Here is a 24,176-nt window from a genome sequence, read left to right as displayed (position 1 = left end):
AAAGGCATGTTTACAATTGAAAAAGCTAAAATATTCTTCCATACGTGTATAGTATACATTGTAAAGTATGTATTTTATCAGCGCCGTTCTTCTCTACCTAAAACCATTTAATGCGATGCGATATTTTTCTCGGTTGGATAGTTATCGTATTTTAAAGACTATCGACAAGTACGGTATAACAAGTACCGTGTGAGGCGAAAACTAGCAAATGGGTAGCCAGTCCAGCGTCAACTAGAGCATTCCAACTAGAAATCTAGTTCCGTGTGATAGGGGCTTAATATGTTGTCATCCGTCTCGGGAGCCAGTATCTTGGGTCGTTTTCCACACTAAGTTATTCAAGACGCTGTAACCTGCACCACTGTCTGCGTAAAAAGAACCCGACTATGTATGCAAATTGTCCACCACCGTGTTCTTTCGCATCGTATTACACAACACGAAGTTCTAGAATTGAAACAAAAAATAATAAAGGTCTGTCCATTTCGCTTACATCTCTTCAATTCTGTTCTTTTGGAAGACATGCGATGGACAATAAATGAACATGAATATAGCGATGGACAATTTGCATACTGTCTGACGTAGTATTGTATTATGTTGATTGATTCTTCTTCACGATTCCAAATTTGAAATCTTGCGTGCGAATAATTTAAAAAAATGAATGAATTGAATTATTAATGGACGAAATAGCGAGAGGATTGCTTCAAGATGGTACCAGATTTAAGCATGTAAGTTTTGTTCCGTAAAAAGAAGAAGTTAATGTACAATAAAGACGAGCCTCTGTCGCATGGATCTACAGGTCGGATAATTTTCTGTTTGACTTGTGTTGTCACTACATTCATCTTACCACCATTATTTATCAAACGCACATGTCTATTCGTTATCAAATAGTTACGCGGTGCAGAACCTGGGTGTAAGGGATGGCCTCTTCAGAAGGCACTAAACCCGGGCTGCATATTTTCAGGTTGATGAAGCTCTGGCGCCTGAATCTACAGTCCAGATAATGGAGCGACTGAAGATGACCGGACCCCTCTCAGATTTTTTTCATATTTGGCATACTCACTAGTTGAGGCCTCCTAATCACGAATCTGAAGTTAAAAGTTGTCAGAAACGTCTAGAAATAGCAAATTAAGCTAAAATAAAGCGTTAGTTTTCGGAATGGAAACCGACGATTTTCGCGAAATTTTTTGTTTCACAAGAATATATATATATATATTCCTAACATAACTGGGTAACACTTTACTATACCTGAGAATGATTCCTTCAAATTTACAGGAGAAAGTACTTACGCAAATAATTTTCTGTAGCGTTGTTGATGTTCGGGAATGTAGTTTTGATCCATTTTAATGCGAATGCGTGTGGTTTTCTACGAAAATCTATTTCCGACGCGCTATTGCTGCTGCTACAAGCGGATGTCCGTATATTCTAAATTGAACGAAAGGAGTGCTAATGGAACCTAACCTAACCTAGTAGGCATACCTCGTCCCCGTAAGGAAGTAAAAAAGTCAATTTAAAATTCCTAAATTGCATGCACACTCCAAATCGACAAAACACTGGCACAACGAACGATCAACGGTAAGCTATCGCCATGTTGTGTGTGGAAATAAACAAGAACAGTAAGTACTCGTAAATGTAAGAAATATACATTATTTTCGTTACAGATTCCATTATTTCACCTAAATAAGTGTTCCGGAGTGAAGAATAGTACGTTAGCAATGTAAAAAAGTGCGAAAGAAATCATTCCCAGGTGTCTCAGGTATAGTAAAGTAGTACCCATAACTGAAACTAAACTAACCACACGTCAATGGTTTGTGGGGCTAGTGCCAATGGTTCGTGGGGCTAGCATCAATGGTTCGCAATTATTTTGCAATTTCTAGATCCTGATACTACCACAACACAAAATTTTAACTATGTTTGCCCAACCTAACCACACGTCAATGGTTTGTGGGGCTAGCGTCAATGGTTCGCAATTATTTTACAATTTCTAGACGTTTCCGACAAATTTTAACTTCAGATTCGTCATTAGCAGGCCTCAATTAGTAAGTATGCCAAATATGAAGAAAATCGGCGAGGGGTCCGGTCATCTTCAGTCATACCCAGATAAATCCTCTGTGGGGTTTGTGTTGCTACGTTATCAGTATTCATTCCCATTTTCGCGATTAGCCAAAAGTGTACCCCCTCGAGAAAGTAAAATATTTTGCATGCTTTATGAAGATTATTTTGTTTATGAACTTGTTCATGAGTTTTTACCTCGTGGAAATGTATTTTTGTGAAGCGAAGTATGCCTGTTACCTTAACCCTTGGAGCGAATTTACAATACCGGAAATATCTTCAATTGCTTTCAAATTTGGCATACTCACTAATTTTGGCCTCGTAATTACGAATCTGCAGTTAAAATTTGGCGGTCACGTGTAGAAATTGCAAAATAATTCGAAAAAAGTGGGTCCGTGAACAGAGTAAACACCCTTGATTTATGAAGAAAACAAGTATTTTTTGCAATGATTAGTGTTTCAAAACTATGTTTATGATGACCCTTAATTTTAACTATGCTTGCCTAACCTTACCTTACCTTACCTTACCGTGAATGGTTCGTGGGGCAAACATGTTTTCCACCTCTACGCGAGATGCCATTTTCTCACATGCAAATCAACGCTCTCACTTATTGCACAGCACAACACTTAAGCAACGTTGGTAGCAAGACTGTTAAGCAGAAAGGAAGATGTCCTCATATCATTTCCATGTTAGTGTATGGAGAATCGTAGCGGTAATTGACAAGGTTATTTTGCAATTTCTAGACATGACTGCCAATTTTTAACTGGAGATTCATGATTACGAGGCCAAAATTAGTGAGTATGCTGAATTTGAAAGCAGTTGGAGATACTTCCGGTATTGTAAATTCATATCTAACCCTTAACCACTGTCGTGAACGTTTCGGGCAGTAACATAGTCGTGCGGTTCACAGGACCTCTAAGAAAAGAAGGAATATGACTATATCAAGACATATTTTAAATGATGTGAATTTAATCATGTTGTATGATTTTTTATTCACTGAACACAATTACATAGTTTTGAGAGCAAAACATTATTTTTTTAAATTCTCAAAAAAAGTATTTTGTTTATATTGTGAGTTTAAGGAAAACATATTCACTAAGCCAAAATATCTCTTAACTGAGTATTTATATACAGCTGATCAACGTGAATTTAGTCCTTAGTTGTTGCTTAACATTCATTCTTCAAAACCGCGGGTCCCTCTATTCAGTATAGCCACAAATAAAAAATCTGCCATTCTCTTGTCTATTGATCGTAATAAATCGTCGGTGATTTTAATCCCCAAACACATATACTGCGGGACCGTAGTATATAAACAGAACACCACAGAAGCAAATAATGCAACCTTTTCCGTCATGCTTTCACAGCACACGGAAGTTGAGGAAGGTAAAGAAAAGTAGCCTCAAGATCAAAACTAATGGTGGGGTAACAAGCAAAAGGAAGGCTCTGGTCGGTGGGACATCAGAACTGTAGTTGAGGGTTAATGTAAAGCAGAACAGCCTGAAGCACCAAACACGACATTCTACAGGGTGGTCCATATGTCTTGTTACCCCCTCGAATCAATATCTTGTTATCTCTAAATCAGTGTTTATTTTGAATAGATGGCTGACACAAGCTCCTACAATATAGAAGAGCGTCTTGTTGTCAGTGTTTGGGCCCATGAACGTCCATATACCGGCAAGAGCATGGAGGATGTGTGACGAGATTTCACAAGACGATTCCAAAAAAATGCACCACCAATACTGCGTTGGGAAAAGAAACTGTTTATGTTGGGATGTATCAAAGACAAACCGAGGCCTGGTGCACCAACCAAAAGACAGAACACATGTGCAGGGGTGGAGGCATCTGTGCTTCGGTCACCACAGAAGTCACTGCTCAAACGGTCTGCTGAGCTTGGAATCACGAAAACAACAATGTTACAACACACGAAGAAGGATCTTCGATTGAAATCCTTTAAACCAGCAAGCGTCAACGAGCTCAGTGATGATGACATGCATAGACGACATGCAGCATGAGGAAGAATGTTGGAGATATTTCCGACACTCCCTCAGCGGGCTGACCTTTTCTTCTCCGATGAATGAGCAATATATCGAAGTGCACGTGCAAGGAATGTGTATTTCTGGTCCAAGGAAAATCCGCATTATTACGAAGAGCTGGAAAACAACCCCCCACATGTGATGCTCTGGGTCGCTATGTCCGCTAAACACTTGATAGGTCCCTATTTCTTCTATGGCGTAGTCAATCAACACTCCTATCTCGCCATGTTACGGACATTTTTTGTTCCACAGCCCCAAAGAATGAATCTCCTGGGACGTTCCTGGTTTCAACAGGATGGAGCACCGCCCCACTATGCCATCGCTGTCAGGGAATATTTAAGTGAAGTGTTTCCCAATAGGTGGATAGGACGCGGATCGGTACATCATCCGGCACCTCTGGATTGGCCTCCCAGAAGCCCTGATCTCTCGTCTTGTGACAATGTCCTCTGGGGCATTATTAAGGAAAAGGTATCACAACAATGATACCAAAAAACAGAACAATTAAAGGACGCTATTAGGGCAGCCTTTCAGACAACAATCACGAAAAATGTGCTTCGTAAAATCTCACACAGGTCATGGCGCCGTGTCATTTTGTGCCATGAAAATAATGGTGGTCATATTGACCTTTTGGATGCGTGAACAACATCCTGGTTGACGCTGAATCCATACGTCTTACAAATTGTTATATTGTTATTATCATAATATAAAATTATGTAAAATTGTTGGTGTCACACGACATGTCACACTTCATTATATTATATTGTATTATTATAAAGTTGTATTATTATCAAGTTATGTAAAATTATGGGGGTAACAAGACATATGGACCACCCTGTACAACAACACTATGCAGATATATTTAATAAGTGTATTGAAAGATCCAAGTTCTGATTGTTTTGGTAACTGTTCCGATTGTTTTATGATTTTTTCAAATTCTCCTAGCAGAAAACCTAATTATCGTAGAATTTTGGCAAGCATTGCCCACAAAATTTGAACCTTCCTTAAAGTAATGAGTAGGTGGCAGATTTATATGCACTAAAATAGGGCAAAATATGCACCAAAAATCTTCAAAACAACCTATTTTAAGGTTCTGAACTATTAATTTGCACTATTTATGATCACCAAAAAATACTAATTTACAAATGTTTTTAGTTTCACGTACCAAAATAATTAGGCCTATATTACATGCATTTCTTTGTCTGGAGGCTTGTTCTAAAAACTGCAATATTGCAATTATAATGATATACGTATCTTATTGGAAACACTATGCTCATTTTGTTGCATTAATCAATATCTTATTCTTTTACATTTGCATTTCAATACATTAGAATTTATTTATCAATGTTTTCAGGTAGAAGACTCTTGTGATTGTGAGAAAGTAAATCTTTGTATTTTGAAAATCTTCTTTCCATTTCACAAGATGCCACTGGATAGTTGTGTTCGTTTCCTTTCTTGTGTTGATATCCTGATGTAAAATAGATTTTTCTGTATTCAGAATTTCAAATAAATAAATTTCAGTTGTGGAATTCCCAGACATATCATGGACATGTTCCCCCTGCAACACCGAATTCACCTGTCACAGGAACTGCAAACCTGGGTTTCTGGAAGTTATTGCTGACTGTATCTCCAATTCAGCTTTCTCAACTTTTCCTGGTACTATTTTCATTTGGGCAACATTAAAAGAAATTGTATGGACAAAGGAAGAAATTTTTTTTTAATCTTTGTCCGTTCAAAATTATTAATAAAATTTTACCATATTTTTAATACTTTATTTAAGATTCAGAATAGCTACATTTTGATACAAGTTACCAACACAATCATAAATTGCACATGGTACAACTACAGACATACCACAATGGTCTGAATGGCCTGGTGCGGGGATTCAAACTGCAAACACTTCGAATGTGAATCTATCACCTTAAGGTCAAATTCAAAGAAAGCAATGCTGGATTGCTGCATTTAACGTGCAGTTCTGGTGGCGATAGAGTTCGCACAGCGATAAATGTATTATAGGCAGATATTGAACTCAGGCCGCAAGCTCTCTGCACTATGAATCTGTGGTTCACACCTACCGTAACATGAGAGTCGAACAAATGCTGTTAGTCGCGTAAGATTTAATGAAAAATAATGCACAACAATAGACCAAAGAATAAGAAAAGCATTTTTTTTTTACATAAATTGTGTTGCAAATTATATACGAGATATTATTGTGGCAATTTTCGTTATCAAAACCAGGGACCGTATTATACGCCTATAAAAATGGCATTAAATGTATCAATAAGTACACAAATCCTACAGATGACATCTCAGATTCTATAGAACTGCCATCTTTCTCCTTCCAACTACTTTAGTAGTAAAATAAGCACTTCAAATCACTACTACTTTAATGAAGAAAATCACCCAAAAATCATTTTTAAACCTCACCAATATTGTTTGAATATTTGATAACGATTAGATAAACCGGAAACACATTTCTTGAAATTTACAGGAGAAAAGACGAGAAAGTACTTACGGAATTCTTCTGGACTTTATGAAGCTGGGGAAAGTGTTTTTTTCGAATCGTGCAACTTATTCGGCCTGTAAATAAGGTATTTTTCGACATTCATGTATCTCCGTTGCACGATAGCTCGTGCCACCATTACCGTCGACTACATGAATCAAATGTTCCAAGCTTTCGATTATGTAATCCCCTGTCAGTGTAGCAATCACGCAGTAGTTTTACAAGATGACGTGTGAGCGGGATTTTTTTTTCCAAATTAATTTTCTGTTTGCCTAACCTAACTGAACCTAACCTAACCTTCCGTGAATGGTTTGTGGATTAGTAATCATTTTTCGGTTAATAAGTGTTAGTGTAACAACCACGCGGTAGTTTTACAAGATGACGTGTGAGCAATTTTTTTTCCAATTCAATTTTCTGTTTGCCTAACCTAACTGAACCTAACCTAACCTTCCGTGAATGGTTTGTGGATCAATTTTCGCTTAAAAACCTTTTGTGAATAGTTTGTGCAGCATTTATCGGTTCATAAGTTTGGAAACACTGCACATCAGCTGACGATACTGCATATCAGCTGACGATAGGGTATGACTTGAGATAACCGGACCCCTCTTCGATTTTCTTCATATTTGGCATACTCACTAATTGAGGCCTCCTAATCACAAATCTGAAGTTAAAATTTGTCAGTCACGTCTAGAAATTGTGAACCATTGATGCTAGCCTCACGAACCATTGGCACGTGGTTAGGTTAGGCAAACATAGTTAAAATTTGGTGTCGTGGTTGTATCAGGAATATATATATGGTTGTGAAACAAAAAAGTTTGCGAAAATCTACAGTTTTCATTCCGAAAACTAATGCCTTATTTTCGCTTATTTTGCAATTTCTAGACATTTCCGACAAATTTTAACTTCAGATTCGTGATTAGGAGGCCTCAATTAGTGAGTATGCCAAATATGAAGAAAATCGGAGAGGGGTCCGGTCATCTCAAGTCGTTCCGACAATAGACAACGTGAGTCAAGATTTGCTCGCCGAATTATCAACGACCAATAAATAATTATAATGTTAAAAATAACGCTTTTTCATGTAAAAAAAAGTGATCCAAAGGTGAAAAATGTTCCGCTATGCATATGAGGTAAGAAGAAATGAATTTTATTTGAAATTAAACGAGTTAAATGTGTCTCCGGCATATCTAACTGGTACCGAATATTTAGCCGACAGTCAAAATCACAAAAGGTTATTTTAATTTTATTATATCTAATTTTAGAATAAAATACACTAACAGTGTGTATCTCCATCATCTGACCGTCATTCCCTTACTTTCTACTGTCTTCTTATTTTGTGCACAAATAACAGGATGATCCTTCACTAGGTTATACAGCAGCATTGTCCGCAGAAATTAACATAAGTTTATAAAAATCAGACCTATGCAGGCAACAAATGTTTTCTGTTACCAAAAATAAGAGCTCTGCTTGAGCATGGTAAATTTACATTTTGACAAATTTCCATTTAAGCTTCCAAAAACTACTCTAAATACTTGAAATGTATTACATATTTAGAGTATGCTTGGCAATAAATAACTCTGCCAGCATTGGTAAATGCATCGTGACCTTCTAACCACTGTTGGAGCAATATTCTGTTACTTCTCTCCTTCAGCATTTATTGTCACTTCTGCAGCACACACACACACACCCAGAGATTTATCAAGATGTCTCAGAAAGTAAAATTCATGTGGGTATTAATGTGTCTGACAAATTTACAATTCATGATGGGTTAAAACAAGGAGATGCATTATCTCCATTGCTCTTTAATTTTGCCTTAGAATATGCTGTTAGCAAGGTAAAAGAAAGAAAGACTAAAATTAAATGGTGTGACTCAGTTGTTAGCATATGCAGATGATGTAGACTTATTAGGGGATGATATAAATACAATTAAGAATAATGCTAAAATATTTTTCAAAACTGCTAAAGAATAGGTTTGGAAGTCAACAAAGAGAAAACTAAATATATGCTTACAACCCGAAACCTAGTGTTAGGTAATAATCAAAATCTAATTATTGATAACAACTCGTTTGAACCAGTTTCCAAATTCAAATACTTAGAAGTAATATTAAAAAATGAAAATTATATTAAAGAGGAAATAAAAAGTAGGCTTAATTCAGGAAATGCATGTTACTTCTCTCTTCATAAACTTTTGTCTTCACGTTTAATATCTAAGAAACTAAAAGTTAAAATATACAAAACAGTAATTTGGCTGTAGTATTATATGGATGTGAATCTTGGTCCTTTACATTGAAAGAGGAACATAAATTGAGAGTATTTCAAAATAAGATTCTTAGAAAAATCTTTGGACCTAAAAGGGATGAGGAGACAGGTGAGAACTACATAATTTGTATTCATGTCCAGATATTATTAGAATAATTAAATCAAGAAGACTTAGGTGGGCAGGCCATGTGGCACGAATGGGAGAGGAAAGAGGAATTTACAGGATTCTTGTTGGGAAACCTGATTGTAAGATACCTGTAGGAAGGCCAAGACGAAGATGGAGGGACAACGTTGAGATGGATCTAAAGTAAATCGGTAAGGATGGAAAAGAGTATATAGATCTTGCTCAAGATAGGGACAGATGGAAGGCCTGTGTTGCTGCAGCCATGAACCTTCGGGTTTAAGAAGGCTAGATAGCAGGGACGTAGCTAGGTTGATCAGTTTGGGGGGGCCCAAAACTTAAGATTTTTCTACCAGACCTTTAAAAACTAACAAACTATTAATATACCATATAGGCCTACATATAAGTACAGTATGTGTGTGTGCTTTATATATATATATATATATGTATATCCTATTTTTAAGAGAACATTATTTTCTCCTGTAGCCCCCAAAATTTACGAATATAGACTCGCGAAATCCACGGCCATTATTCGGGAATCTAAATGCAGAATGAACTCATTAACTTAATGGCATCTAGACAGTCTTTAAAAATTCATGTATTTTCTCTTATGTCAGATTTGAGACACCAAGAACAATGTCATTAGTCCTAACTCCTTAGATTTGTAAATTTGCTCGAAGAAAATTGAGAAGTAGAGTAAACCCTCTTCCGTGGGTTTAGATATAAAAGGGTGCTGGAATCAGGTGTACAAGTATGACAATGGTGCGAGAATGAAATGTTTGTAATGAGTTCAAGATAGGCGTTCCATGTATATTGTTTACACCAGAATCGAATCCGGAGTCCTTTAGTTCAAGGCGACACCGTTAACCACTATTCTATGGGACATGCCCGAGTCTTTTGTGGCATCGTACTGTACACATTGGAGAATGATGACTATATATATGAAATTTTATGCACACATCTAATTTCTTAAAAGTAATCTTATTTTTCTCTGTATATGATGGCAATAGAAATAACAAAATTCCCGCGTGCTAAAGTTATTGTGCTCTCGTCTTTGGTAACACAGGTTCAAGGTTCGATCCCTGGTAGGAACTCCATAATTTCTGTGATGGCCAAACATCGTGAGGACAATTGGGAAGCTAGTTGAAATCAATGTGTAAGCGAATTCCACTCTCAAAAGTAGATGGGACTCGATATGATGACCACGCGTCACCGAATGGAGAAACACTTCGGAGGCTTTGTCCTTCAAAATTAATTTTACTGAATAATTGTACTTTTCTTTAGAGGAAAAACATGGCTTTTTTGCGCAGTACAATGTTGTTTTCTTTCACCCTACTTTTATAGTTTTTCATTCAAAGGATTCCACTCCCGAAGCATGAGCATGACGCGCTACGAAACCACAGGTCCCAGGTTCGGACCTTGGACAGGTGTGGTTGCAAAATGTCTCTCGCATCGCTATTCCTTCGGATCATCATTCAATCTCATCGTCGCATTTAACCCAAGAGGTAGAAAAGTGGCGTAAAATAACGAAAGAGAAATTATTGATTGACTTGGTTCATTTTACTTCACTTTTCTGACACTTTTTGGCTAATCGTGAAGATGAGAATGAGTTAAGATTAAATTGATGTAAGGACCATCACAAAGAAGACACATGCCCAGGCTGGGATTCGAACCCGGGACACACTACTTCATAGCGTAACCTGCTAACCACTCCACCACGGAGTTATCGGCCCAAATAGAAATGAAAATTAGAAAATGCCATCTTGAATTTGCAGGAACCGAGTTCATCACGAAGGGCAAAAGATTTTCGCTCCCACTAGAGGTAAATAACAGGAATTGTTTGATAAGTATTTTGGCTCTCCATATTTCATGATATTATTATGTAAGTAACAATTATTTGTTATATAACTTCGGATTAATTCTATTTGTATGTGTAGTCAACTTTCCCGCCTAAGCAGCAGCCACAGCGTCTGCATTTGCGGGTGGAGGCCAGGGTTGTTAAAGGTTCAGGAATTTTAAATAAATTCAATTCCCGTCCAGGAGAGAAAATCAGCAAGCGTAAATGAGTTCTGGACCGTAAGGAACCTTCTCATCTGTAAAGTTTTCAATTCGGTCCAGGAATATTTTTTCGAGATGAATTTAAATTCGGTACAGGAACCTTATTTCGTGATGAATTTAAATACGGTCAACGAACATTTTTTTTCCGGGTCAGTTTAAATAGGGTCCAAGTTCCGTATTGGAATGAAACAAATCGCAATTTGGTACGAATTTAAATTGTGCGAGAAAAAAGGTTCCGGTCCTGTTACGGAACCCTATAGAACAAATTAGAATGTATGCGTTCCTGGATCTTTAACAATTCCAGGGTTGCTAATGGTCCAGGAATTGTTAATAAATTCATTTCCCGTCCGGAAGAGAAAATCGGCAAGTGTAAATGGGTTCTAGGCCTCAATTCGGTCCAGGAACTTGTTTTCCGTATGAATTTAAATACGGTACAGGAACCCTTTTTCCGGTTGAATTTTAATATGGTGTAGGAACCTTATTTGCGGCTGAATTTAAACACTGTCCAGGAAACTTTTTTCCGGATCAATTAAAATTCGGTGCAGGAATATTTTTCCGGATCAATTTAAATACGATCCAGTAACCTTTTCTTAATGAAACAATACCCTACTTGGACCGAATTTAAATTGTGCTAGAAAAATGGTTCCGGTCCTGCAACGGAACCCAATAAAATCTATTACAACTTATGGCTTCCTGGGCCTTTGACAACCCTGGTGTAAATTAAGAAAAGTCACAAAAAGTCATAAAAATATGCAGAAGTTTTAAACGTAATATTTCTAGAGCATACACACTACTTTAAAAAAGTTTACTTCATACCTCGTTTCCTTCCATAAATGAAACTTGACTTATTCTTCATCACATGTGAGATGAACCGCCCTGGGACTCAAACCCCTGCTCCTGTGTGGTAGTCGGACACCAATTTAGAACGTCAATATGTTGGACATTTGGTCGATCATTTTTTTTTCGGGAGGACAACAAGCTGTCAGCTTCACACTCGAGATTACACTTCGCCCGCCCCCGTGGCATAGTGGTTAGCACATCGTGCTACAATGCCAGGTGTCCCGGACTGGGCATGGGTGTTTGTGATTGTCCATTGACCAATTTCATCATATCGTCACTAATCCCCATCTTCGCAATGAGCCAAATGTGGCCGAAAAGTTAAGTAAAATGAACCAAATCAATCAAAATTTCTCTCGCAATGTATGAAAACGAGATCACAAGCACTCCGTGATCCTACCGGAATCTCGCGTTTACAGAAGCTAACTATGGAACCACTTCTCGGATGAAACTGTACTTCGAACTATCTGACAATCATCAATTGTCTACCAATCAACACAGTAGGGCGATGTTTCTTGAAAATGCGTTGAAAGTTACCAAGGGAGTCGGTACAGTACAAAGGCTTATTATGGTTTATTGCAGGTTATGAGCACAAGGGTTGAGTGTGGGAACCTGAGGGAACCGCGACATCTTTGTCATGCATCTCCCGCCAGAAAAGGGACAAACAATAGAATTTTGTCTCTTGCAAATTGAAAAGCCTATGTCCATCCTGAACCATAAAGTAATTAACCCAGATAGTCCTAGCTACCTGCAGCTAAATCTTCTTGTTTGTGCGCAGCCGATAAACAGAGCCAGATGAAGAGAAGATTTTGTCGGAGGGGGTGACCTGGCTTAGGCTCGTGGTGTGCATGAAGAGAAAATATGTTTTCAAAAGGTCACCGACTTCCCAGAAACGGAGGGCCCATAAAATCACCGCATTTCCTACCAACACATCTGTTTGTGTTCAACCAAAGTGTATGTCACAGTAGGATCCGAGCGCTTCGAGTTTTGTCGGTTGCGGTACTTCTTGAGTCAGTTGTCAACATGGAGCCAATCGCCAAGGTCGTTCCACCTATGAATCGGCTCTTCAGCCTGAGTGGCAAAAGACATGTTGTACGGTGGAAAGTTGCACCGGAAAATTACCTTCTTAAATACGATGAAACCTGTAAAACATCCAAAGATATTTATTCGGCTGTGGTCCCTCTGACAAAACATCAATGTTCTCAAAATTCTTCGAACGGACTGTGTAAAACATTGCAATACTACAAAAACTGAACCTGCTCTGCAACACAAGGAAAATGTCTCATTAAGCAATCACTGTGCCTTTGCCAAGTTGGTAAGTTTAGTATGGCACTTTCTTTTAAATAATGCTGATGGAATAAATCAATAAAGTTTGTTAAATTACAACGACTCCTTACCACAAGAATATAATTATTCTTTACGGATATCCCCTATAACGGTTGGGGGTTCGACGTGCTGACCCCACGTCTCCCCATTACTGGTTAAAAACCTCCACACCTCTAGGTAGGATTGTGGGAGAGAGACTGGCAGTCGGGAGATAGGCCAAGGCTCTTCCAGGGCTGTCGAACCATGGGTAATTATTTATTTATAGAAGCTTAAATATATGTGCAACCACACATGTCTTTCCAGTGACTTATTGCAAGGGTTGGGTTTTGTACTTGACTCAATGAAATAAACTTACTGTGTGAGGCAGATTCATACGAACAAAAAATAGCCACAATAATAATAATAATTTACTTCAAAATGACAAAAATGCATTTACTTGTTCTTGTTTAAATTTTTGATTCTTCGAAACGTTTGTTAAGGAGTTGAGTTGAGTTGGTGTTTTAAGTCCACTTTATACACAGTAAGGCTAATCGGGACTGAACCTACAGTTTGAAGTAAGATCCGGACCACTATGTGCCTTCACCCATGTATCGAACCTGGGACCCCTCGATTACAAGGCAATGACACTATCACTGCGCCATCGGGGAGGCACCGTTTGTTAAGGAGGATTCTCGCCGGACCCTGTGGCCGAATGGTTAGCACATCGCGCTGCGACGCCAAGGGTCCCGGGTTCGAATCCCGCTCGGGCTTGGTTGTTAGTGAATGTCCATTCATCATTTCATCACTCATCCCTATCTTCGCAAATTAGCCAAGAGGCACAAAACGCGAAGTAAAAAAAACTAAATCAATCAATTAAGGAGGATTCTCAAAATTGGTCTTCACGAAATCGAGAAAAATATGCGACTCAAGAAATCGTACAGTTTGTGAAGATAATTACTTTTAACACGTTGCGTGTTTTAGACTGTCCCAATAGTTATTTGGTGCGAATACTACTTACCCGAAGATATGATAATCTACATAGGCATCCTGCCATCATTATGGTACTTATTTTAGCATGTATTGCGCTCTGATTCGGTACCACTTGTAACTGTTTGCATATATGTGGTTTACCGATGCCAAGCGGTTGTTCTTCAATCTGGTCACAAACTACTCAAGCTCGAAACATTGTTTGGACGCAACGGCAACATCCAACGCCCAACCCTGCCTGTTGTTGAGGGGTGGAAAGACCGCTCCTTCAAAATTCCGAGAAATATCGAAGTGCTAGGTTCCTACACTGACATCCACTATAGCTAGAACCAGGCCCCCCGTGCCCCTCCCTAACGACGTCCCTGCTAGAGAGAGAGAGAGAGAGTCTCATTAACAGATAATCCTCAAATAACGTGACCCCAGTGTTGTCCCTGGAATTTGGAAATGTGACTCACATCCCTGAAAGGTCGTTCGTTGGTTGATGAAAGGGTGGGTTTTCTTTATCTTCGCAACCAGACCTCCTTGACCCAACTATTTTTTAATGCTGACACAAAGAACGGGGAAAATGAAGCAGACAAACTTCAAACGAACAATTACATGAAAATTACTCCCAATATATGCAAATTATATGCACGTTAAGCTAAACTATGCACTGATGTCCCAAATATGCATTTATATGCACTATAAAACTTTACCAGAGTAATCCATATGAAACTTGACCAGAGTAATCCATATCAAGTGAAATGGATAAATCCGTTGAGAGCATATGAATTTTCCTTAAGGAAAAAAAACATGCAAATTGCAAAAATCCACCCCCTAGTAATGAGCACTGTTTGAATTTCGAAAAAGCTATTTATGTTGGAAAGCAAACCTAAAAATTACCTTACGAATTACGTGCAACCAATCATTTGTTTACTGTCCTTTACAGACTGCTGCTGCCATCTAGGTCACATGTGTGTGGTGCGAAGGTGTTTTGTAGTTAGCTTAATTACACAAGTTAGGTTTAGGGCTCTTAGTATTCAAATAATGTCTCTATATGCTTTCATGGTTAGGTTAGGCAGGCCAAGTTCAGGACTATTAGCATAGCAATAATTTCCCTAAATGCTTTCAACATCTCGTCATGTTGGTATTAGTATGACACCCCTTTGAACCTCATGTGGGCAGTAGTCTGCCTTGTCGATGGGAAGTGATGTTATTTGAGTAAGGTACTTTTACATCTTCTTTTTGCCTATAAATAAGACTTTTCGGAACTGCAAACAGTGCTAATTACTTTCCAAAAGATTTAAACTTACTTTCATAATCATTCCCACTATTCTGCGATACTTTATCTTTCTTCTATTATTGAAAAATGGCTTGTTGATGGGAAGGGTGGATGCTTGCACAAGGTTTTTGTCTTTTTTTACCGATACATTGCACGTTTTGGAACTCCAAGCAGTGGTAATTACTTTCACCAAGGTTCAAATTTACTGGAACAATCATTTCTACATTTCTGCAATATTTCATCTTTCTCCTAAGAAACTGAAAAAAAAAAAAACATTAAACATTCAGAACTGTTACCTACATTCGAAAGGATTTTTGAAACTACTGGTTATGTCTAGCTATGAGTTCCATGTCAAAAGTTGCATTTTAAGTTAAAAAATGTTGTCCTTATGAAAGCTGTGGGAGAAGAAAAAGGCTACTAGCTAATGTATTTTCATTGATTTGAAAAACTTGGGGAAATAGCTGTAAAAAGAACAGTTGAAAAAATTTCTCTCTCTTTCAACAAAGCCATATTTCCAACACTTCCAACTTTAGCTATATACAGTTCTCAGTTTGCCTGGGATACACGCTACCACTACCGCCCTTGTGATCTATTCCCCACATTTTTTAAAGGTATGTCCCCTCCTCCTAAATAGAAAAGTAAAGTGCTCACCTGTGCCTTGTACCTAACTGCATAGGGTGTGTTGAGTTTAGGCCCCACACTTTCTTGATCACGGTCGAAGGTGGGGGAGAGGTGATTAGCACCCCTGCCCACCTTTACCCCCCCCCCCCCCAGAGTTTCCTCCAGGTACCCACTTTATATGATGCTGGGTGCGCACTGGTACCTCTTGAACAGGTGGAAAAAATCCCAGTCCTTCCCTGCTGGGGATCCCTTGACGCGTCCTTTCCCATTGCACAAATATTTATTGTTAATATCTATTGTTATTAATTATCTTTTCTTGTGCAAATGTTTATTGTTTTTGTAATATCAATTACTGTAATTTACCTATCACTGATAATATCAGGATAGTGACTAACCTGTATATAATTATCTTGTTAAGAGCTGTTGCCATGGGAATTACGAGTGTCTTTTGTCTTGACTTAGGAGTTCGGGCTTCGAGTTTTAAAAGAGTGGTTAAGTTGAATTGTAAGAAGCTGTGATTTCTTTGACTGAAGTGGATTTTATGCACATAAGTATTTATTTTGCTAAGACGTAAAATATAATTCTTTTCTCGGTAAATTTCTCGTAAGGGACAGACGGCTGAAATTTGCTAGTTCATTTAATTTGAATATTCGTACTTACGTATTCTGCATTGAGAAACATTGCTGAAGGTGGCATTTCGCTCATTTCACGGAAATATGCTCTTTTTGCGACATATCGGGTAAGTTTTCTTAGTTTCTTTTTGGCTTCAGTAACACACAAAATGGCGGTCACAGTTTCACTACCGTACTCGGCATGCAGTGTTTCCACCCCACTGCACCCAAAAATACCTACGTAGCCCCACAAACCATTGACGCATAGCCCCACGAACCATTTCTGGTAAGGTTAGGTTAGGTAGGGTCACGTATAGGTTACAATAGTTAAAAATTGGTTTCGAAAAAAATATGCGTAGCCCCACACACCATTCTCGTATAGCCCCACAAACCATTGACACATAGCCCCACGAACCATTGACACATAGCCCCACAAACCATTTTCGGAAACGTACCTTCTTCAGTTACAAAAACGCATGTTTGGAAACACTGACCGGGATTACGTCATCACACACAGGCTACATCCACCTGGAAGTAAATGGATGCAAGAGTTTTCGTGCATCGGTCACACATTTATATCGAAAAATAGATGATTTACCGGCAAAATTCAATGAACGATGCGAGAAAACACTTCCCCGAACTTCCAGAAGTATAAAGAAACTGCATTCGGTAAGTAATTTCTACTGTAAATTTGATGAAATCCGTCTGTCCCTTACGAGAAATTTACCCTTTTCTCTTAGCGAACACTTGACTTTGATTTGTTTTGACCAACGAACGAAGAGAGATATTACCCCATACCCTGAGAGGCATCACGTGTATGCTTTCGAGTCTTTCATGTGAACTTATTATTAGTGCTCTGGTAGTTAAATCATGTTCTTTTGACCAAAGTACGTTTCAATATTTTGGCGCTATAACGCGGGGCCCGAAATCTGTTTTTCGTTAGTGGTGTTCATTTTTGTGTGTTCGTGAAGAGTAATTGATTTGTGCTTGTGATGGAAATTCTGTGCTAGAAGAATATGGATAAGAAGATGTTGAGAAGTGCAAGTAAATCGTCGGCTGAAGAAAATGAATCTCAAGTGCAGTCAGTTCCAGTTACAGCAGACCTGCTTTCTTCAATACGGATTATGTTGGAGGAAAGTACAAGGGCTATGGAAACTAAAATTCAGGAAAACATTAGAGAAAGTTCCAGCAATCTGGAAGCTAAGTTTCAGGAGAATGTAGCCATGTTGGAACGCAGTTTGAACTTAAAGTTAGAGGAAAGTGGTAGAAATCTGGTGGAATCAGAACAGCGCTTAGAAGAGAAGTTTTCACAGGGTTATTCGAAACTCACAGAATCTGCTTTGGAGATGGGACAGAGACTGGACAATTTGACTGTAAAAATGGAAGAAAATCAACAGAGGATAAAAGAAAGCATTCAAATAGAGATCGTTAACTTTCGTCAGACATGTGAAGCAAACTCTCTACAAGTGGAATCAAATGTGCAAAAAAAAATTGCCCTGTTGAGAGAAGAGGTTGAACAATCTCAGGGTAACTTTCGTAAGGAAATCGCTGAAGAACAGAGCAGTTTCAGAAAGAAAGTGTTTGAAAATGTGAATCACCAGGTAACTGTTATCACAGACAAGTTAGAAGATACCATTAATCACAAAGTGGCAGAGAAACTTGCTGAGAATATAAATGAAACCGAGGGATACCGAAAAGCTGACGAAGAATGGAGGAAAACAGTTGAAACTAAACAAGACAAATTTTCCTCAGATGTTGGTCATATCTGTAGTGAAATTGTTCATATTTCCAGTGGTCAGAAGTAGCGAGCTACTTGTAGTGTCGCTACTGTAGCTAGCTACAAAATTTGTAGCTGTAGCTGTAGCGACGCTACATTTTGAAAATTGTAGTTGTAGCGGTAGCGAAGCTACAAAATTCCTGTAGTTGTAGCGAAAATTTCGCTACAGCTACATTTTTTCTCAGCATTTTGAGGTGAATTTTGAATGTGGCAACAGCGTCAGAAAAAAAATCGACAAAAACCCTTAATTTTGCAGGAGGTTCATAAAGACAGTCTATTACATGGAGATACAGATTATCTAGATTGTAGATTAAAGATATCTGCTTAATTTATTTAATTAGTATCTGAATAATTCAGATATCCATATAACTAACTGACATATATGAATATATTCCTGCTAACAGCTACGTTTTTTTAGCTGCATCGCTATTTTGGGGAGAAACATGCCTCGCTAGCTGCACCACTGGAAAAAAGTGCCTCGTTTGCGTCACCCCCGGAACAAATCCTGTGGATATTCATGGTGTAAGAGACACCAAAATGTCATTAATTGCTGTGTAAGACGCAACTTGCAGTGCAAAAACGAGCGATGGATTTTCCACTGCACTGGCAAGGGAATAGTGCCAGCAATAAATGGCTCAGTACGTTAACAGCATTGATCATCGTCAGTATATAGGATCTCACCAGCAAGAAATTATTGTTACAAGAATGATAGAGTTTCTGGAATTACAATTATTTTCGCGATAGTATTTGTTCACAAATTTTAAAGTTACAATACGTTTATAACACTCAGGTTTACACGACAGTTTCCTCAATAATTTTATCATATTGCAGAAAGTATGTACGATTTATTGACTTTCCTGCAGAAACGACAATTTTCTTTAGTTAATATACTTAGTTTTCAAATTTATGTATTTCTCCTACTTTTGCGTCCCTTTTCTGTAACTTTTGCTAATCATGGCATCATCATTATCATCCTTTGCTGTTTCCTGCCTCTGGCTGGGTCGGCATAGAAGTCAAGCCTCTCCATTTTTTCCTGGTCTTCCACCAGTCCTCTCTTTCCACGGTGTTCCAATCTTGTCCTCTTCTCCTAACACTCTCCCCTATCTGCTCTTTCCACCGACATCTTGGTCTCCCCCTTGGCCTTATTCCCACTCCTTGTGCATTGTAAGCTCTTACTGGTAGTCTTTCTGCATCAATCATCTTCATGTGTCCGAACCATCTCATCTGTGCCTTATCTATTCTGTCCTGAAGCTTCACTACACCCACTGTCTGTCGGATCTCCTCATTCCTTATTCTATCCCTTCCTAGTCTTCCCCAATATACTCCTTAAAAATTTTATGTACAACTGCCTGCATCTTTCTTTTATCTCTCTCTGTCATTGTCAAAGTCTGCTCCTTACGTAATTATTGGCACATAGTATGTGTTTCATAGGTACATCCCTGTTCCATATTAATCTTCGAACGCATTGATATAGTAGTCCACCACCCATTTGTCCTCTTCTGTTTACCTCCTCATTATTCTTCCACTTCTCTCAATCATGACAATGAGGATGAATGGTTTATTTAAATATTCTATTATCTATAGTCGCTTTCTGCCACTTTCGGCTAATTGTGAGAACGAGGAAGAATGATGAATGATGAGCAGAGTGGGGAATGGAGGAGCAGGAGAATCTGATCCTCCTCACTTGGCGTCTTTCCTAGTTTTTGTTTTGAGTCCATTTTATGCATAGATAAGCTGATCGAGACTGGATCCTAACCACTATGTGCCTCCGTTGGGTATCGAACCTGGGGCCCTTTTGTAGTCAAAGGGCTCCAGGTACTTTTCATTCAAAATGCTGACTTCATATGAGTCTATAAAAAATGAAATATTTATTCTCAAGAAAAATATGTTGATGTGAACATAAACATTTAATCCTACCAAATTTTATTTGTGTATAGTTGTAATAATTAATTTGCATAACACCCTAATTGCAATATTCATATATCAAATTTGAATTGATATGGCACTTGCATAGGTATGGTATTCTCAAAAACTATAGTAAAAATAAGTAACTGAAGTAACACTGCTATCAAAATTATGGAATGACTGGAATCATGATAATTAATAACAGAATCTATTTACCAGTAGTAGGGGATTTTTTTTAATACCCATATGGTTGTTTTCATTTTTTTATGCAGAAGTAGCGCAAAAAGTAGCGAAGTAGCGAGTAGCGAACAGGAGTAGCGTAGCGAGCTACTTTTTGGTAAATGTAGCTGTAGCTGTAGCGAAGCTACATTTTGGAAGAGTAGCTGTAGCTGTAGCGAAGCTACTTTTAAAATGTAGCGTTCTATCACTGCATATTTCTGATCAGCTGAATAGGTTACAGATCCAGACGAACACTGATCATCCTAAAATCCACCGTGTTGATGAAGGTTCTGGAAGATCGACATTTTATCCCATCTGTTCAGATGAAGCTTCAAACCTACAAGGAAAAACGTCACGGAAAAAGAGGTACAAGAAGATGAACGAATCCAGCTCCTCAGACAGTGAATCAACTGCTCGCAGCAGAAGAAACAGAAGAGAGCCTGCTTCACGCATGGTACACACTGGGGTAACTCCTAGAATGGCAGACATAAATTCTATGAGAAAGTTCGACGGCAATATTGTCGCTACTTCAGCTGAAATATATTTAAAGGAATTGAATACAAACTTTGAAATTCTACAGATTCCTCAACATTATAGGCTTGAAATCATTCCACGTTTGTTAACTGGAAAGGCCTATCACTGGTTTTATTCGCATAAGAACGATTTCCGCACTTACTCTGATTTCTGCAGAGAGTTCAAGAAGCGTTTTGCTTCAACAGAAGCGAAAGAGAGAGAATTGGCATCTGTGAGGACTAGGCGGTACAATAAGCAGAATGATAACAATGTGGAGGAATATGTTTGGTCTGTGTACTCTGCCTATAGGAATCTGAGTATTCATTACACCGAGCAGGAAGTAGTTAACCTAATCATCGGACAGCTACCTTTTAGAGTAAAGCAATTGTGCTTGGCTCATGCTCCGAACACCGTGGATCTCTTAGCGGATTTTGTTAAGAGATATGAGCAAGCAGAGGAACAAGATGCTTGGCGGTCTACATGGAGACGAGAAACTAGCTCTCAACAAAACAGCAGAGATGTTCAAAGAACGTCTAGAATTCGCTTAGTTCAGCAACAAAATAGGAGTAACCCAGCTGAGAGTCCATACCCTAGAAATGGAAATAATTACCGTCAACAGCGTCAGTTTAGATCACGACGAGAATATCCAGCTTCCAGAGGTAATCCTTACGATAGACCGTATCCTAACAGCGGGTTTTCTTCGCCGAGTCAACAACGTTTATCTCCACCGAGAGATAGCAATAATGCTCCCGGAACTCAAATGACGAGCAGTCGCGTGCAGACAGACATTGTTGAACTATATCCCAGCGTTGAGCAACAGCGAAGTGTGGCAGTAACGAGGAACTTCTGTTGGGACACCGGATCTAATCTGGACCAGGTGCAGGATTTCACCCCTCGCTTGACATAGAAACGTTCCTTATGTTAGGCAGTCTTGGAGGGAACTGGTGGCAAGAAGAGAGATTTTACAGTCTGGTGACAAAGATATTATGCTGATATTCGTAACAAATCAGAATTTATGTGTAAATTAAGGCAGATCGTTAAGTATAAAAATTCAGTGAGCTAGAACTAGAATTCAGAACTTGAATTTGTAGGCAAGCGTAACTCAGTGTTCGAAACTACTGAAAGCACCATTCTCATGGAAATCTTAATTATAAAAGATTTACAATAAGATCTGCTGTTGGTTAATCGTTTCTGCGAAAGTATAAAACTGAAATCAGTCTTATACATAGAATATTATATTTAATGGTGGACGGAGTGTCAATTTAAAAGGAGCTAGAAGAGAATAATTCCGTAGACAAGTAAATAAGGGTCCGGAAATTTAAAGCTAGCCATTAGTAATGGATTCCTTCACCAAGAGATATGAAAAAGAAGATTGATTCCAGTAAAATTACTGAAAATGGAACGAAGTACCGATTTAAGTTGAAATCTTCACGATCAATAGGAAGGTGTCTTTGGAAAGGCCTGGCACTGGAAACGTTTTCTATGAGTTTGTGGTTACGACATGTTATAGAACGAGAGCATATTTGAATAGGCTGCTGAATGTTTATTTGATCTGGTCTTCTTAGTTGTATGAAGTGTCATAGTTTATTTATGATGTATCAGAAGTCCCATGCTGTACTAAAAAAAATGAATCTTTCTTCAAACGTCCAGTTTTGTCAGAACTTGTGAACTAAATACATGAAGAATTGTAAACTGTTTTCCAGAGATTGAAACCAAAATCTCCTAGACTGTTGACAGTTTTCCAGTTCGTCGTCGATTTTGATTTTTCTTCGGAGGGGGCAATTGACACGTCCTTTCCCATTGCACAAATATTTATTGTTAATATCTATTGTTATTAATTATCTTTTCTTGTGCAAATGTTTATTGTTTTTGTAATATCAATTACTGTAATTTACCTATCACTGATAATGTCAGGATAGTGACTAACCTGTATATAATTATCTTGTTAAGAGCTGTTGCCATGGGAATTACGAGTGTCTTTTGTCTTGACTTAGGAGTTCGGGCTTTGAGTTTTAAAAGAGTGGTTAAGTTGAATTGTAAGAAGCTGTGATTTCTTTGATTGAAGTGGATTTTATGCACATAAGTATTTATTTTGCTAAGACGTAAAATATAATTCTTTTCTCTTAGCGAACACTTGACTTTGATTTGTTTTGACCAACGAACGAAGAGAGATATTACCCCATACCCTGAGAGGCATCACGTGTATGCTTTCGAGTCTTTCATGTGAACTTATTGGTAGTTAAATCATGTTCTTTTGACCAAAGTACGTTTCACCCTCCTAAATCCTTCAATCCAAATTGTACCCCTTCAAATATTTTGACATGCCAGAAACTCCTATTGAAGGAATCTCATTCAGGTATACACAAAGAGTTTCTTTCACTAAATTATGTCTCTGTCCAAGGAGTTCAATCTGCCGTAAATGTATTATACCACCAGTTTTGTGGCGATGACAAAGCAAAATATTAAAAATATTGTTTTTTAAATATTTTAGAGAAGAAGTAAAAATAATAAGTCAGAATATTCGCATATTTGAGCAAAATTAGTCAAGTGATACCAGGAAACAGAAATATGCAAGAGATTCGCTAAGTTTAGTGCATCTATACCCTGTGCCCAACCATCCCGCTACATTTTCTGTTGAGTGCAGTGGTGTCAGGTGGCTCAGGTCATCGCTGCAGGTCTGCGAATCCAAAGTCCTTCGACCGCTTTTTCCTCGCTCTTGAAGGTCTGGTCATAGGAGACCTTTTTCAGCCCCCTTGTTTACAAAAAACAGCAGGGTTTCTGTGACGTCATCAAGATGAACATCTCAGAATGTCCAGCACTGTAAAGCATGCAACGCTCTTGTTTTTAAGAGAAAAACACATTTTGAAGAGCATCTTACACAGAATACATGCATAAGAAAAAATATAAGCAAGCAAAAGCATAAATTTCCCCACACTTAGTGCTAGAAAGAACTGGAAAAAGAAAGCAGTTCTGGATCCATTGTATTTCCTTCATAGTATTTTTTCGGATCCAGCAGTTCAAATATTGATTTTGGAAAAAAATGTTCTTGCTTTACAAAACACGAAGTACTTCATGTTGTTTTGTATTGTTACAAATGACAAGACTGATCAAGATTTTTGTTCTCGA

The 24,176-nt window shown here is 38.2% G+C and overlaps 1 protein-coding gene across 1 annotated transcript in view; it reads left to right on the top strand.

Moving 5' to 3' along the window:
* Positions 1 to 581: 581 nt before the first annotated feature.
* Positions 582 to 24,176, top strand: part of LOC145999455 (centromere protein X-like) — a 39,448-nt gene continuing 15,853 nt past the window's right edge. The window contains exon 1 of the mRNA XM_083136413.1: positions 582 to 722. Coding sequence (XP_082992539.1) covers positions 672 to 722 — 51 coding nt within the window. The 5' untranslated portion in view covers positions 582 to 671. The remainder of the gene's footprint in view (positions 723 to 24,176) is intronic.

Source organism: Lepisma saccharinum, chromosome 15, assembly GCF_977018435.1.
Source record: "Lepisma saccharinum chromosome 15, izLepSacc3.1, whole genome shotgun sequence".
In the NCBI taxonomy this organism is placed as follows: domain Eukaryota; kingdom Metazoa; phylum Arthropoda; class Insecta; order Zygentoma; family Lepismatidae; genus Lepisma; species Lepisma saccharinum.
The sequence above is the reverse complement of the archived record's forward strand: the minus strand, read 5'-3'. Positions and strand labels throughout refer to the sequence as shown.